This window comes from Equus quagga, chromosome 15 (genome assembly GCF_021613505.1).
Source record: "Equus quagga isolate Etosha38 chromosome 15, UCLA_HA_Equagga_1.0, whole genome shotgun sequence".
Classification (NCBI taxonomy): Eukaryota; Metazoa; Chordata; class Mammalia; order Perissodactyla; family Equidae; genus Equus; species Equus quagga.
Genome location: NC_060281.1, coordinates 71,424,751 through 71,440,901, shown reverse-complemented (window position 1 = coordinate 71,440,901; position 16,151 = coordinate 71,424,751). Strand labels below are relative to the sequence as shown.

Here is a 16,151-nt window from a genome sequence, read left to right as displayed (position 1 = left end):
GGTAAATTATTTGCAATTTCCAAATCGATTCACTGGCTGAGAGGGAAGGGGCGTGCCGGCATTACCTTTCCTGAGAAGGCTGCTTCACCAGAGCCATTGGGGGAAAAAAAAAGATAAATATAATAAGAGACGGCAATTTAATGAGTGATCAGCTGGAACATCCCTATCCCTTATCAACCTAACTGGAGTGAAAAATATGTACGGATAGTTGTTGAGACGTTATCTTCAAATAATAAACATGCAATACATCCATTCTTTGGTGTAGTTCTGCCACCCCTCTGCATCGCTTCGAACAAGAAGGGGAAGATTTAAACTGCACAAGGGGGCGGGAAAAGGAAACCCCCCAGTCCAGGACACCTGCACCTGTTCGTGCTTGCCTTATGGGCTGCAGGGTGAAATAACCCATCACCCGGCCCAGAGAAATTAAAGTCATGAGAGCAAGACTTGGCTTCCTAAACAGAGGAGAGCTTTGGGGTTCCCCTGGTCTGGATGGGAGGTCCCCCACTTTGGGCCACAAAGGCAAATTCTTGTTCTAAAACAAACTCCCCACCGTGAGGCTTGGAGACTGATGGTTTCCTCTGTCCCACCCCTTGCTTTTGGTTTCCAAGCAAAGCCATGTTTTAGGACTCTTGAAAAACTATTTTTAAATGGCCATAACCTTCTTACGAAAGCTCGCGGGGATGTAAAGAATTAAGCTGTAGTGAGCTGACAAGGAGCCCTGGCATTTTCTCTGCTTCCAGTGCTCTCTCCCCAGTATCTTTTGTCTGCCTTGGCTCCTAAGACATAAACAATTGGGCCTTGTAGCCAAGCCCTCTCCAAAGACCAGAAATCAAAGCAGATTAAACAGCCTGCCACTGCTTCCAGCCCAGCCTGCCCGCCAGCCCCCCGCCCATCAACCTGCTTCAGGGAAACCAGATGGGGTGCCCACTCAGACAACAGGACAGTGGGCCTTAGGGGAGGGGCCCCTGCTGCGTTCATCCCAATGTGGGCGCGATATTCCACAGGAGCTCAGCGGGATGCAGGGTTCCGCTCGATTACTCTCCCTCCCGCCTCCTGCCAAGGGTGGGGGAGGGGGGCTGGGTTCCTAATGGAATGATGGGGCCCAAATCCACTGAGATGTATGATCTGGTTTCTCTGGGGGAGGGGGACGGCTGCCAAGCAAGTTGCAGAAGACTTTAGAAATCTCAGCCTGACTGGCTTTCAGGAATTGCCTGGAAAGTCGCGGGGCTGCCTTCTTGGAGATTTCTCCTTTTCTATCCCACACCTCCCAGTCTGCTCACAAACAAACTGGCCCATTCTTCAGGGCTGGCCAAAGAACAGTTGGCCAGAGCCCCAGACAGCACTTGACCCAGACTATGAGATGACCACTCACACCCAAATGGTTTCTTTCTCCAGAATGCCATGGGCGGCATCCTCCAGAACGCCACAGGAGGCATCCTCCACAACAGGGCTGGGGCTGGCCTCCCCTAGACCAGGAAAGGGATGGTGGGTGGGCAACAGAGAAGCCAGGCGCAGAAGTCCACAAAACGAGATCCAGTCTCTGCAGATCTGGGCACCCCAGGGAGCAAACCTGCCAATCTGAAGAGGCGCATTCCCCCTTGTAGCACACCTGATGGTTGAATGTGGCTCAAAGTGGTCCCCAGGAAACCCCAGGACGAAGACCCTCAACATCAGGACTGTTAAAAAGGTCAGATACGCACATAGTGGCTAAGACTTTGCCTCACTATGCATGTGATTCCATGCAGACCGAGGCCTGAAAACAAGACCAGGAAAGGCAGGGAGCCTGGGCAGGGGGCATCTGCCGCTAAGACGTTCTTTAGGGTCCAGGCACGGCAACACCTCTCAGGGGCAAAAAAGTCATCTCCACAGCTCAGCCTAAGAAGACATGGTGTGGTCTATCCACACAATGGAATATGATTCAGCCATAAAAAGGAATGAAGCACTGACACCTGCTACAACATAGATGAACCCTGAAGACATCATGCTAAATGAAAGAAGCCAGAACCCTAAAGGCTACGTATTATATGATTCCATTTATAGGATATCCAGAACAGGCAAATCCATAGAGACAGAAAGCAGATTAGTGAGTGACAGAGGCTGGGGGAGGGGGGGATGGGGAGGGATTGCTGATGAGTGTGGGGTTTCTTTTTGGGGTGATGAAAATGTCCTGGAATTAGACAGAGGTGATAGCTGCATAACATTGTGAATGTGCTAAATACCGCTGAATTATGTACTTGAAACGGTGAAATTTAAGGTATGGGAATTATATCTCAATTTTAAAAAGAAAATAAATATTTGAATAACTATAAGAAAAAAGAGGAAGAAATGGGCTCTTTTTGCCCCAGTTCCCCACCCTCGGACCTGTCTCAAATGCCTGGGGACCCTTGGTCAAGTTCCAGCCTGGGACAGAGAGCAGCCAATTCAAGTGGCCAGTGCTTTTCAAGGGAAACTCAGGGAGTGGAGCGGAGGGTACACGGCAGGTGTCTGAGCCTCGCCCTGGTCCCAAGGCGGAGGGGTGGGTGAGACTCAATGTCTGAGAAACTGTTAGGGTAGCTGTCAAGGGGAGCTAGGGACCCCCAAGCGGACACTGAGGCGGAACTCAGAGACAGCACCTCGGGGACCCACAGACACTGGCTTCCTCGGGGCTCCACACCACATTTGGGGGCCCCGGGGGACATATGGCCAAGACCTGACCTTCTTTCCAAGGCCCCAGCCCCTCCCCAAACCTCAGCAACAACAACCATGAAATTCCCCCCACTCCTCGCATCCTTTTCTTCATGTGGGAAGAAGGAAGAGGCAGGGTTCCCGACATCTCACGGTGCTTTCTCAAGAGGTACTTCCTCTTCAGCAAGGGGGTTTTGGCCACCACCGGCCTGGAGGTGCACAGAAACCCCCGAGGCCCTGGGTGGGGCTCTTGTGGGCACCCCCTGCCCTGCAGAACCAGGACCAAGGCCCAGCTTGGGACAGGGAGCAGGAGAGAGGGGGACTGTGGAAGACTTCAGAGTGACTTGTCCGCATACCCCGAGCACCCGGCAGAGCTCAGGGGCCGGCATGCCCACGAGGAGAGAAGGAAGCCACCTTACCCGTGTTCTGTCCTCGATCTCGTAGATCCGCAGCTGCATGGGCACGTTAAAGCTGTGCAGGATATTTCCGCCGAATACCAGAGAGTCTACAGGGGTGTAGACTGCATGGATCCAACCTGGGGGGGGAGGGCAAAGGGAGGGTCAGTCACCGGCCCCTTTGGGGTCCCTCACCTACACCAGCATGCAGGAGGGTGCAGGAGGCCCAGGTGAGCACCCAGGGCTGGGATCGAGGATGCTTGGGGCTGCCTGCTGCAGTACGCTGAGGCTCCTGGCTGGCCTAGAGGACTTCAGGCCAGCAGCCACACTGGACCACTGCAGGCAGTGACTCCTGGCCAGCTCAAGTCAGGTGGTGGGCAGCTGGAGACTAGCCCTCGCCTCTTGAGGACCTCAATGACAAAGGCTTCCTCGTAGTGTCGTGGACCTGGCTTCAGCAGCCAACAGAGAGGCAGGCTCTGCCCGCCTCCCATGCTGCCCGGGGAGCTGGAAACCCCTCGCTCAGGCTGTTCAAATGTCCTTGAGCCTTCTCCTGGACATCCCAGGGACCACTGATCTCAGGAGGGGTCACAAAGGATTACTTGGGGCCACAACAAAGAAGTGGTATCTTGCCAGGGCTACAGGACCCAGACGCTTCCCTCTGCCCAAGTCTACCTTCTGCCATCAAAATCCTCCCAGGCCCATTTTCAGGTGGTCTCCTTAGCCACACAAACCTGTAGTCTCACATCAGCTCTGCCCTACAGGCCATATGATGCTGCCAAGTCTCTCTCCTGCTGGCTGCAGCTTCTTGACAGCCTGCGGCATGGCCTTTTCACCTCCCTGAGCTCCCAGACCAAAGCCTGGCACAGGAATCATGAACATGATAACTGAGTGCTACCCCAGTGCCAGACACTGGTCTAAGGGCTTTACACTGGTCTAAGTCATTTAATTCTTACAAAATCCCTAAAAAGCACATTCTATATTCATCCCCAATTTACAGATGAGGAGACTGAGGCACAGAAAAGTCAAGTCACTTATCAGGATTGGAACCCAGGGAGTCAGCCTCCGCTTGATCCATAAAGGCTAGGGACAAAGCAAGTCACCGAATTAACTCACACATCTCAGACTGGCCATATTGTAATTGCTCAACAGGCCTACATGAGGCTCCTAGCTACCGTAATGGGCAGCCCAGAGCTAGAGAGAGGTGGTATTATGATCCACTCCCATTTACAGATGCGGAAACAGAGGCTCAGAGAAGGTAAGTCACTCGCTGAATGAAGTCACAGCTGGTAAGTGACAGCACCTCCGTTTTTCACCATGGTGCTGCACTGCCGTTGCATCAAAGGCTTAGCACAGGCCTGCGAGTCCCAGGAGACAGGCCTGCAAACACAGAGGGGAGGCAAAAAGAGAAATGCAGATAGAAACAAGAGACACGGAGGCAAAGACAGGACAGAGGAAGAGGGCCTCACAGTGAAAGACAGGATCAGCAGAAGGGGAGGGGACAGACGGGGCAATCCAAGATCCCGAGCCAGACACCGCCGCCCCTCTTCTCCCGTCCACTCTTCTCCCGAGCCTGTGCCTAATGCACTGCTCAAAGGAAAATTCCAGAGTCCCCCCTGAGCCCGAGCAGTTCCAGCCTCTTTCCTCCGGTGAGCTGAAACACGCCAGCCCTGAGTCACGGGCACCATGGGCGGCAGGGCTGCCGGGAGCCAAGCTGCCACCTGGGAAGAGAGCTTGGAGGCTGCGAGGCAGTGCTGGCATCTGTGCCGACACTCTGGGCGGCTGGCCCTCCCTGGCTGGGGGCAGTGGGTGGGACAAAGCTGGCAGTCCTGCGGGGAGGGCAGGGTAACACCGCCAGGCAAGTGCACCAGAACGAAGGCTTTATGTAACCTGGTTCTGCTGTTAGCTCCCCTCGTCTCTGGCTCAGTGGCAACAGAGGGAGCTGCTCTGCTGGATAGGTGTGCCCTTGTCGTGTTACCTGGGCGCCCACCCCACCACCTTCACCCGCTCTGTGCAGGATGAGTATGGCTGCCGCCTTTAAAGTCTCGGTTTCCACATCTGCTCCAGCCTCTCCGCCTCAGCTGTGTACCAGCTGATTTTCTCAACTGTACATTTTAATTTTTCCACCAAGCAGAGCTACGCCGTCTACTATTACTGTTGTTGTTACCACCATCGGCGCTATTCAAGCAAGATTTCTGTAGATCTAGGACTGCCAGGTTCAGATGGATGCACATGGTGGGGTGAAGCCTGAACGGGACCAAGAATTCCTGAGTCCTGTTCCTATGCTCCTCGCGGGCCTACCTACCACCCCACAGAAAGCCCAAGTCCGGGAGCCTGGGCTCCAGACTGTCCCCAGCCCCGACCCACCACATGACACAGGGCACTTCTGCTCCTTCTCCTGGCCTCCCTCCGCCTGCGTGAAATGAGGGAGACCACTGCCTCCGTCGTGGGGAACTTGGTGAGCAAGAACTCAATCCATGTAAGCAACTGCCACTGATATTTGTGGGAGACTCGTCCATCACGAGGGCTTTGGAAAGAACGGTGCCCACGTGAACCCACAGTTATCAGCCCTGGACTCGCCCTTCTCTCCTATCAGGTGGAAATGCAGACACATCTGACTTTCATGTGTTACCGTGATGCGTGAGCAAAGAGGGAAACAGAAGAGAGGTGCTGTTTCAAGTAGGGGGCCAGGGAATTTGTACTCCCAGAAATTCGAGGGGTTCTGGAAGCTTCTACCCATTCTCCTCTCCTCCCCAAGCCAGGGCCTCACAGGTGGATCAGGCAGCCTCCCCTGGATTAGAGTTGCTGCCAAGTCCCTTCCCCCAGGCCCCATCTCATCTGCTCCATTAAACGCTTCCCTCAGGAAGAACCAGAGAGTGGAAATGACAGCGTTCGTAAGCCCCTCCATGCCCGCCCTCCCGATGGCATCTCATTCGCCGCACCCCAGGAAGCATGAGAGAGCAGGCGTCCCTGGGCTGGTGACTGGGCTGGGGAGGCTGCTTCCGTACCAGAGTCAGAAACAATATGAAGGCAGTAACAGAGGCTATTCAGGCCAAGTGACAAGGGACAGATTTAGTCGTGGAAGGAAAACAGGCGACCCACAAAACCTACTGACGGGTGTTCTCTGGGACCTGAGGGGCTGAGAAGGCCAGTGGAAGCACATGGACTCTCGCTCACAACCCAGACACTCGGGATTCAGAATCCAAAGGCCCCCCGCCCACATCTGTCTACCTTTGTGGCTGCCACAGGGGTAATCCCAAAGGTCACAGAACGCAGCGGCGCCTCACAGAGGCCCACGGTCTGCTTCCTTCATGAGCACTGATGAACTCCCTGGGCTGGGCCAGGCACCAGGGCTGGGCACTGCAGTGGCCAAGATGAAGTAAGGATGGCCTCTCCTCTCTAGGACCCGGTAGATGGTACCAGGGGCTCAAATTGGCAGGCCAGGGGCTCCCTCAGACCCAGGGGCATGTCTAGTTTGACACACCTGTGTTACAAAAATGGGGAAATTTCACAAGACAATCTGAATTGCTTTCTTCCCTAGAAAAATGAGAAGATGGGTTCACCAGGCCCACTCCCACCTGGCCATAACTGGTTGGAGCTGAGCAGCAATTGCCTGGTTTCCCACAGCCCCACCACCCTCTGCCTCATGTCCAGCTTGCTTTACTACCACCCTTTGTCTGCTCTGTACCCATTTTACAGATGGGTCATCTGAGGCCCAAGTCACGTTACACCATTAAGTAGCTACAAGTTACTGTTTCTCAGACTTGCCAGAGTCTAAGAAATACCTGGGGCTACCGTGAATTTTGGGTCTCGGGTGGTTCTTAATACAAGGCACGGATGGGCAACACTTTCAGGCCAGCCCAAGCCACTGACGCCAGGGTCCTTTCCCAGGTCCCTATACTGGGCTCCACCATCCTGGCTGCTATGTGGCTGTAGAATGGAGGGCATCTGTCTGACATCCTCCCCAGGGCCTTCCACAGCACCAAGCGGGACCTAAAGAAAGTTTATTAAATGAGCAAATAACTCTCCCAAAGTCACACAGCTGAGAAAGTGGACCAGATCCCAGGTCCACTGACTCCCAGGTTAATGGGGAACCAGGTGAGCTCTGAAACCAGACACACCTGGGTTCTCACCCTGCCCTATTACTTATTATTTATTTATTTTTTTAAAAGATTTTACTTTTTCCTTTTTCTCCCAAAGCCCCCCAGAACATAGTTGTGTATTCTAGTTGTGGGTCTTTCTAGTTGTGGCATGTGGGATGCCGCCTCAGCATGGCTTGATGAGTGATACCATGTCCATGTCCAGGATCCGAACCAGTGAAACCCTGGGCCACAGGGCCAGTCACAGCCCTGTTACTTATTAACTGTGTGACCTTGGGCTAGTTTATTCACCTCTCTGGGCCTCAGGAACTTTCTTTATTAAAAAAAAAAAGGGCAGGATTTGGGAGGATGTGTTTCCTGACATGCTTACGGAGAAGGTAAGTAACGTAGATAAAATGTTCATTGCTCAGTAATGTGAGTTCTCATTACTATTAACTGTAGCTCCCCTGGGCTGGTGAAGCCAGGGGGTGAGGCCGAGCCCATGAACGTGGTCAGGGCATTGGCCATAGGTCAGGTCGGGTAAATGAAAAAGATGTCAGCAGCTTCATCCAACTTCCTGTTCCTTCCTTACTCCTAATGATCAGGCTGAATCCTGGTGACTCCTCAACCACTCCTGACCCCGACTCTGTGTGGTCTGGTGAAGCCACTGTTTTCCCACCTTCTCTGCCTCATTGAGGGCTGGCCAGCTCAGCAGGACAAACCCAAGCCCCCTTCTCCAGGTCATCCCAGTCCTCAGTCTCCTTCAACAGTCTTCCTCTTCCAGGCAGCCTTCCTGGACTACCCAGGAGTGAGATCTGAGGAATCAGCACCCCTGAAACACAGCCAGTGCCCAACCCCTTCACCCCCAGACACAAGAAGAAAAAGTTAAACCGTGTCTCACAAAGATACTGTGTTATTTAAAATCTTCCATGGGGCCAGCCCAGTGGCGCAGCGGTTAAGGGTGCACGTTCTGCTTTGGCGGCCTGGGATTCACCGGTTCGGATCCCGGGTGCAGACATGGCACCTCTTGTCAAGCCATGCTGTGGTAGGCATCCCACATATAAAGGAGAGGAAGATGGGCACGGATGTTAGCTCAGGACCAGCCTTCCTCAAAAAAAAATAATAATAATAATAATAAAAATAAATAAAATCGGGGCCGGTTCTGTGGCCGAGTGGTTAAGTTCGCGCGCTCTGCTGCGGCAGCCCAGGGTTTAGATCCCGGGCACGGACATGGCACCGCTCGTCAGGCCATGTTGAGATGGCATCCCACATCCCGCAACTAGAAGGACCTGCAACTAAGATGTACAACTATGTACCGCGGTGGGGGGGTTTGGGAAATAAAGCAGAAAAAACAAAAGATTGGCAACAGTTGTTAGCCCAGGTGCCAATCCTTAAAATAAATAAATAAATAAATAAAATAAAATCTTCCTATCCTATCAGCAGCCATGAGCTTTCACAGAGGCGACGGGGGGGGGGGGGGCTTTGTGCCGGCGTGGGGTAGGGAGAGGGGTGTCTAATGTCACACTGTGGAGATAAAAACCCAGGTCAGAGGCAGGAAACACCAGGATTAGATTCTCCACTTTGATACAGAAAAACTCACATGCACACACCCCAACCAGCACAAATCTCAGATGTGTGTCTATCCATGGCTCAGAGGATGTGGTTGCCCCCGTGAGGACCCAGGGTGGCCATCTAGTTCAGTGACTCCAAAACTCCGGTCCTTTAGTTTGCAATAGTTGGCAACAAAATGAGAAAAATGAAGATGGTGTCGATTTTCATAAAGTCAAAGCCATCAAATTTAAAGTACTGTCCTTTATTCTGGAACTGCGTACTTTCAATTTTTTTAGCGTCAGAATAGTCTTCCTTACATGAAACATCAGAAACAGTAGATGCTGGGTTGTTCTTAAATTAATGCCCATCTTTAGCAAAACTACAAATTAACAACTTTGTATCAGCTCCTAACTTTTTTATTTCATTGGTTCATGAAATCAAAGCCTGGGAACCACATGTACCCCCTGCCTCTGAGAAGGTGACAAATTCCAAGTGTCTCTTTTTCACTTTCCAAAAATCCAGAAAAAAGTCCTAGTGTCTCACTCCTGACCCTGAGAGCCAGAGCCTTTGCAGGGTCCTCCTTGACCCCTGCTAGCCACCGTTCAAATCCACACGTCCTCTGCCTGCCCGCAACACTCACACCCCTACCGTGGTTCAGATGCCGGTTCTCAAGACCTTTTCCAACTTGCTTAAGTCACCAAAAGTATCACCCCTCCCATCCAGGACTGGGGAAAGCAATGAGCCACCTCCCAGTTCTGCATAACGTCCTGAGCCAAGAGGGCCTGGTTCCCAGGGAGGTTAGGAGGCCTGCGCTCAGGGAAAGGAGGAAGGGTCCCAGAGTTCAGCCCCACCCAGCCCCACTGCAGAGACGGGATAGCTGAGGCACACAGAGGGGTAGAGACCAGCCTGAGATCACAGAGAGAGTCAGCAGCAAGGCCAAGAGCACTCTAGAGTTCCTATGAATCCGCCAGGGCCCAGCCCCCACACCTGCAGAGTGGCGTGAACCCATTTCCCAAGGACACCGCCTCCCTTCCGATTCTCCATGGCATATTGCCAGGGTGTGAACCATAAACACTGCCCACCAACTATAATCCCTTCGTGTCCAAGGCAGGGGTCCCTACCTTCCCGAAGCCAAACACAGGCCCAAGAAAAACCTAGGGCCATGGTGACAAACTCACCCTCACTAAACCCTGCCACCTCCAAATCCCAGATTTCCCTAACAGTGAAGTGTCCACCTTCTGCCCGATTTTCTAGAAGAGCCCAGGTGTGCAGGCCCCATCCCCATGGTGGGAACTGCTACCGCAGCCACTCCCCTTCACTTGACTCCACACACGAGTGCTTGATGTCCAGCTTCAAGCCCAACTCTCAGAAGCCTAAGTGTGAGCAGCTTCTCCATCCAGTGGATCTTAGTGGCCTCAAAGGATATGCCTATCCTAAGGTCCAAGCTACCCCTCAGTGGCAAATTCTCTACAGACTCCTTGGGTATACCCATATCTGGACTCTACTTGTATACCTCCTGTGGTGGGGAGCTCACTACCTAGCAGAGCAAGTCATTCCAATACTACTCGGTTATACCTTTTCTTCCAGGAGATAATCTTTCACTTGGCTGACTGCCATTACCACACACCTTCACTTCCTTGGGTAAAACAACCCAGTTCTTCCTTCAAACTCACCTCACCTGTCCAGACCCCTCTCTGTCCAGGTCAACTTCTCCTCTAAAGTACAATAACCAAGAGGAACACAGCCCCCTACATGTGGCTGAACCCCTCACCCTAGACAGTAGGACTGCCACCTCCTTCTTCCTGGGTAAAATGCATTAATTTTACCATTAATGAAAGCTAAGATCACACTCTCTGATTCCTGGGTCACCTGCCACATCCACTAGTGACTCAGCCTACAAGTGGCCAAAAGCCCTCAGTCCATCTCTGAAGAGCTGTAAGCAAATAGGTCTTAGCTCACTCAGTCCTCACAACCACCCTGGGAAGTCTTACTCCCATTTTACAGATGAGAACACTGAGGCACAGAGAGGTTAAGTCATTTCTGTGAAGTCACAGCGTGAAAGCAACAGAGCTGGAATTCAAACTAAGGCCATGCAGGCTGGCTCCAAGCTGGTGCTCTTAATTACCGCCCTCTGCTGTAGTTGTGGAGTTAATTTTTTTTTTGAAGGGGGAGTCCAAGTGCAGGAACTGACGTTGATCCCAATGACATTTCACCTTGTTCTGCAGGAAGGAGGCGGCCACTCCGGGTCCTTCCTGGACAGCACATTCCGCCCCCACATACACCCACATCCCCTGGGTCTGCCCTTCCCCGGGGCCTCCCTCTGAGTCCTCAGGGTAAACGTCCTCCTCTCCCCACAGGCCCACCGTCATCCTCTCACACAGAAATCTCTGCAGGAAGTCCTAGGAAGGCTTCAAACCTCCCCTGAGGGGGAGCCCTGGGCTTTCTCCCAGGGAGAGAATTCTTGCCCTGGGCAGGGAGATACAGGGGAGATGTGAGAGCAGACGGGGCTGTTGTTCCCGCAGCCTGAGGCTGCTCCTCTCATGGACTGCCAATGGCCAGGAGGCACAGAGAAACCCGTCACCTGGCCAAAAACCCTGGCTGAGGCCACAGGGGCACAGCAGACTACTCCGAATGCTGGGAGAGTTGGTGGCCGAGCAAGAGCCCAGTGTCAGCCTCGCCAGAACCTACCGGAAGGGATGAAAAACGTGTAGCCCTGTTTCAGCTCAATTCTTTGGCATCGCTCCACGCGGTCTCCCAGGAAGATGTCGCTCTGTTTGCCTGACAGCACCCACTCCTCATACAGTGCCAAATTGTGCAGGGTTGGAGGAATCAGCCAAAAGATCTTGGGAGGAAAAGAAGGCAATCAGAGGAAGACGCAGGCCAAGGCCTCTAATTTCATCCAGGTTCTACCACAACCCAAGGAGACAGCCCCACTTGCCTGGGAGGGAGCGGGACAGAAGAGGCTCCATCCCCAAGGACCCCCTCCAGGACCGGGCCCAAAGGGTATCTGGGCAGGCTGGGAGGGCTGTGCCACCCTCCTTGGACGCCCCTTGCCTGCCTTTAGGGACTCTCCGTTCCAGCTGAAACACCAGAGTGAGAAGACTTCCTGGACTGGGTGGAACATTCTTTCTCCTGAGCCACAGGCTCGTTGGGGAGGTGGGGGAAGGAGAGGAAGGGGAATTTCCTAAGTTGTATGATAAAGTGGCCCAATAAATAAACCCAGCTTGTGCTCACTCTGGAGGAGGAGAAAAAACATCTGGAACCAAGTGGGATGACTTCCTACCCAGAATTTCTTCCAACGAGTTTGGTTACAACAAATGCACACCCCAACCCAGTGGAGCAGGGTGGCACACACACTCGTATCGTCAAGGAGCACCCACATCTGTGCAGGGACCTCCATGTCCCCACGCAGACGTGCACACAGAAGCAAACACAGCAGGAGCATCCTGAATGCACGCCCCACCTCCTTTCTCTGGGTGATGTCTGTCCCTAACGTAAAATGTTCTTGGAGGCAGGTGGTGCTGGCGACTAGACTTTTAAGTTCAATGGTCTCAGTGCTGGAGCTGAAACTAGAGCCAGGGGAAATGAATGCTGGAGGTCCTTGGGAGCCAAATCTGGAGTTCTAATCTGGCCCAAGGTGCTTAGAACACTTGGGTGGGTGAGCAGGTGTGAACAGATGACCAGATGTGATGCAAAAGAGTGGATCTTGATCTTTCCCTCCAGAAGAAGACAGAGACTGAGGAGGTGGCCCTGAAAGTACTCACAGGGCAACGGCTGGCTGGAGGAGGGGGGCAGGAGGAAGGGGAAAGGTGAGTGAGCCCTCCATGCCCAAACAGCCAAAGATGTACAGAGAGTTAAAGAGACTCGACCCAACTCACCTTCCCACCCCGGAAAACGTGGTACCAAACGGAAGTGCCTCCGAAGTCGATGTGGAAGTCAGTGAAACAACCTTTCACGCTCATCAGACAGTACCTGCAGCACAGAAGCAGGGGAGTAGAAAAAACAATTCAGCGCCTGAACCACAGGAGGTGAGCAAACAGCTTCAGAGATGCTTGACCTGCTGCCCTTTTATAAACACTGACACCGGGGAATTTTCTTTTCTTTTCTTTTCTTTTTTAAATCCAAATCTAATCGGAGTTCCCCATGGGGGAAGCCCCTGCGATCAGGTGACGAATCTCAAGCTTTGGTCACCTGCCCCCAAGGCCGGGGGAGGAATTTTTGTTTTCAGGTGAGGCTGGCAACCCACAGGCCACTTGGTTCGGTTTCTGCTCTGGCCCCACCCCTGCTCCTGGCCAAGTAAGAGGCTTCCTTTCTGCTCCTTCGCAGCTGAGACACCTGTAGTTCCCCCAAGCTGCCAGCCCCCTTGTAGCAGCTGGGCCCCCTGGAATTCAGTTGTAAACCACCTGCAGAGCTTGCCAATTACCAGTCCTCATTCATTTCCTTATTCATTCAACAATCACTTCCTGACAGCCAACCAGTGGTCCAGCCCAGAGAAGGCATGGCACTTAGAGAAATGCTTAGCCCTCTGCCCTTAGGGATGGGACACTCTTCATGGAGCACTGCACAGAAAAGCTGAATGGCAAGACAAATGGCAAGTGACTTCAAAGCAAGCAATGCAGCTAAAAGTACAGGGGTCCCAGTCACAAAAGACCACACGGTGTATTATTCCACGTATATGACATGTCCAGAGTAGGCAGATCTACAGAGACAGAGAATTGATTAGTGGTGGCCAGGGGCTGGGCGGGGGAGGGGTTGGGAGGAAATGAGGATTGACTGCTAATGGGTACAGGGTTTCATTTCGGGGTGACAAAAATGTTCCAAAATTGACTGTGGTTGCACAACTCTGTAAACATACTAAAAACCATTGAAGTCTACACTTTAAATGGACGAATGGTATGTGAATTATATCTCAGTAAAGCTGCTAAAATAAAAAGTAAAGGGATTCAGAGAAGATCCTGGGGGTGTGGTGGTGGACAGGCAGAGAGGGAGGGAAGGAGAGAGGGAAGGAGAGCCTGGCCCTTAGAGGCTTGGATGGAGTGCATTTGGGGAAAGAAGGAACACGCCAGCAGCCCCCATTCTGAGCTCTAGCAGCAGCCAGACAACCCACCCTCCCTTGCAGGAACTCACCAGTCTCCTCCCTCGATATGCTGCCCTCCTAGGGGTAGGCAGAGCTTAAGGAGGAGGGGAGACAGAGCTGGCTTCCAAGTCCAGGCCTGGCAGACAGCAGTGGCAGGGACCCCTCCCTCCTACCCACCCCTTCCCACAAGAGCCACCGGTGGCACGGATGGGGCAGCCTCCCCACGGCTCCTGCCCATGCACCTTGGCATCGCCGGAGGCCCGCACACACATGCTTACCCCACTGACCTCTTTTCCCTGCTGCACTTTGCTTTTCCATGGTTTGGGGAAGGGAAGAGGAATGGGGCGGGAACGGGCAGGGAGGAGCCAGCTGCAAGCCCAAGAGGAGATAATGGGGGGTGTGGGGCTGAGCTGGTTAGGAGGCTGGAGGGCTCCAGGTGCCCCCTCCCTCTGGCTGCCTTTTGCACCTCACATTCAGGTGGACCCGGGGCTCGGCAGTATGCAGGCGGAGTGCCCCGCGTCCCTCCTCCGGATAGGCTGGAAGGAGCCTTAACCATGTGTCTGCAGGAGGCTGACAAATCAGAAGGCCTTCCCGCACATCAGAGCCCCGCTGCCTAGCAACCCCATCGGAGGGGTGTAGTTGACAGCACAGGACGCAGCCCTGTCACGAAGACAGGCGCGGGCTGCGGTGCTGCCGCTGGGGTGGTTAAAGTCCCGGCTCGCGCTGGGGCTCCACAGCCTCCCCCCTCCCGCAGTGTGCCCAGCCCCAGTCAGGTCCCCACTCTGAAGGCCTGGGTGATCCTCTTCTCTCCAAGGAACTGGGGGGGGGGGGGGGGGGGGCGAGAGCCCCCACCCCCCCCCCCCCCCCCCCCCCCCCCGGGTGCCCCCCCCCCAGCCGGGCCCCCCCCCGGAGGGCCGGGGTGTCCCCCTTCCCCCAAGGGGGGGGGGGGGGGGGGGGGGAGCGGTCAGAAGCCCTACCCACCCCACCCCCACAGACCACACCGGCCTCTTCTCTCCAAGCACCACTTCAAAATATTAGTCCTCATTTTCCTAAAACCACCTCTTTGCCTTGGTTTTTTTTCTTTTCTTTTTTTAATCTAACCTTGGTTTCCACCCCCTCCAGGCCTCGGCAGAACACAGTCTAGGGAAAACAATTTAAGTGTTTGTGAGGTGGAGCCAGGAGACGTGCTTCCTTCAATCTGCAGCTGGATACCCACTCAGGTGCCCACAGCGGAGAGGTCAGGAGAGAAGCTTGGCTCTTCGGCCTCCAGGCCCCAGACCTGCCTGGCCAAACTGGTCACCCGGCCCCCCAAACTCCCGCCCCAGCCCCAACCTCCCCAGCGTGTAAGGAGAGCGGAATCCCTGCGAGCTGCGGCCGCCGTGTGCGGGGAAAGTTCTCCAAGTTGAGCTGGTGTGTGATCTGCCCTCCCAGTCACCCTCCAGCATCCTCTGAGGCCCCTCTGAGCTGGGGGGGCGCCACTTCCAGACCCGCCTCTCCTGGAGAGGCCCCTCCTCCCATGTCCCTCATTTCCTGGCCGCCAGGCCTGGCCACCCCTCCCGCCGGGCCACTGCAAGCGTTTGGTGGGCCAGGGTGGCTGTGACAGGGCGGCTTTGTCCGGGCCCCTGCAGCCCGCCACCCCCGCCCTCTCGCCGGCCCCGCGCTCATTCCGGGTCTCCCCCTTCACTCCTGCTCTCGCTTGCTCTGGCGTGACGCCTTTGCACTGACCTCTACAGCTTCCTCTTCCAAAGCACACCGCAGTCACATGGGCACCCCGGCTCGGTGCCACGGCCGCTCAGCTCTCCCCGGCCGGCCAGCCAGCCGAGCTTCCGCCTCGGCCGCCCCCTGCCCGGAAAGCCGCGCCCCTCGACACCCCCAACCAGTGGCCCGGGTGGCTTCCGCGTAGGAGAGCACCCTCCAAGTTGGGGGCTGAAAATGGGGAGCCCCCGAGCTAAGCCTTTGGGGGTTCCCGCCTCCCGAGGCCCGGGCTGGCGGGGGAGGAGTGTGGTAGGAGGGGGCGCTGCACCTGCAACACCAACTTTGGGGCGCTACCTGGGGTCTGGGGAGGCCAGGAGGCGGGGCAGCCCCACCCCGCCCTTTTCCCTCCAACTTAGCGAAACTCCCCCGGCAGCCCAGGTGGCGTCCCCTCGGGCAAAGGTCTGGCGGGGGCACCTGGAAAGCGGGCACCGGCTGACGCGGCTGGAGGCGCGCGCACACACTACACACTTACACGCAGCCCCAGGAGACACAAAGAGCTGCTCCGCGACGCCGGCCGTGCACCCGCGGGCGGGAGGCGACCCGCACCCCGCCCCGGCGCGCCCCGATGGAGCGGGGGCCCCCGGCAGCCCCGGCCCGGGCTGCCCGCGGGGCGCAGCGCAGGGGCGCCCGCCC

General features: G+C 55.0%; 1 protein-coding gene across 10 annotated transcripts in view; it reads right to left on the bottom strand.

Moving 5' to 3' along the window:
- KDM2B (lysine demethylase 2B) overlaps positions 1–16,151 on the bottom strand; it is a 120,025-nt gene that overhangs the window by 69,099 nt on the left and 34,775 nt on the right. For 7 of the 10 annotated variants that reach the window (XM_046639705.1, XM_046639706.1, XM_046639707.1 and 4 more), the window contains 3 exons: positions 12,565–12,658; positions 11,375–11,528; positions 3,084–3,199 (listed from right to left, as the gene is read on the bottom strand). In XM_046639705.1, the coding sequence (XP_046495661.1) occupies positions 3,084–3,199; positions 11,375–11,528; positions 12,565–12,658 (364 nt within the window). Of the gene's footprint in view, positions 1–3,083; positions 3,200–11,374; positions 11,529–12,564; positions 12,659–14,864; positions 14,884–15,488; positions 15,943–15,990; positions 16,141–16,151 lie in introns of those variants that run through there. The other 3 variants (XM_046639714.1, XM_046639712.1, XM_046639713.1) reach the window with 3 other exon arrangements.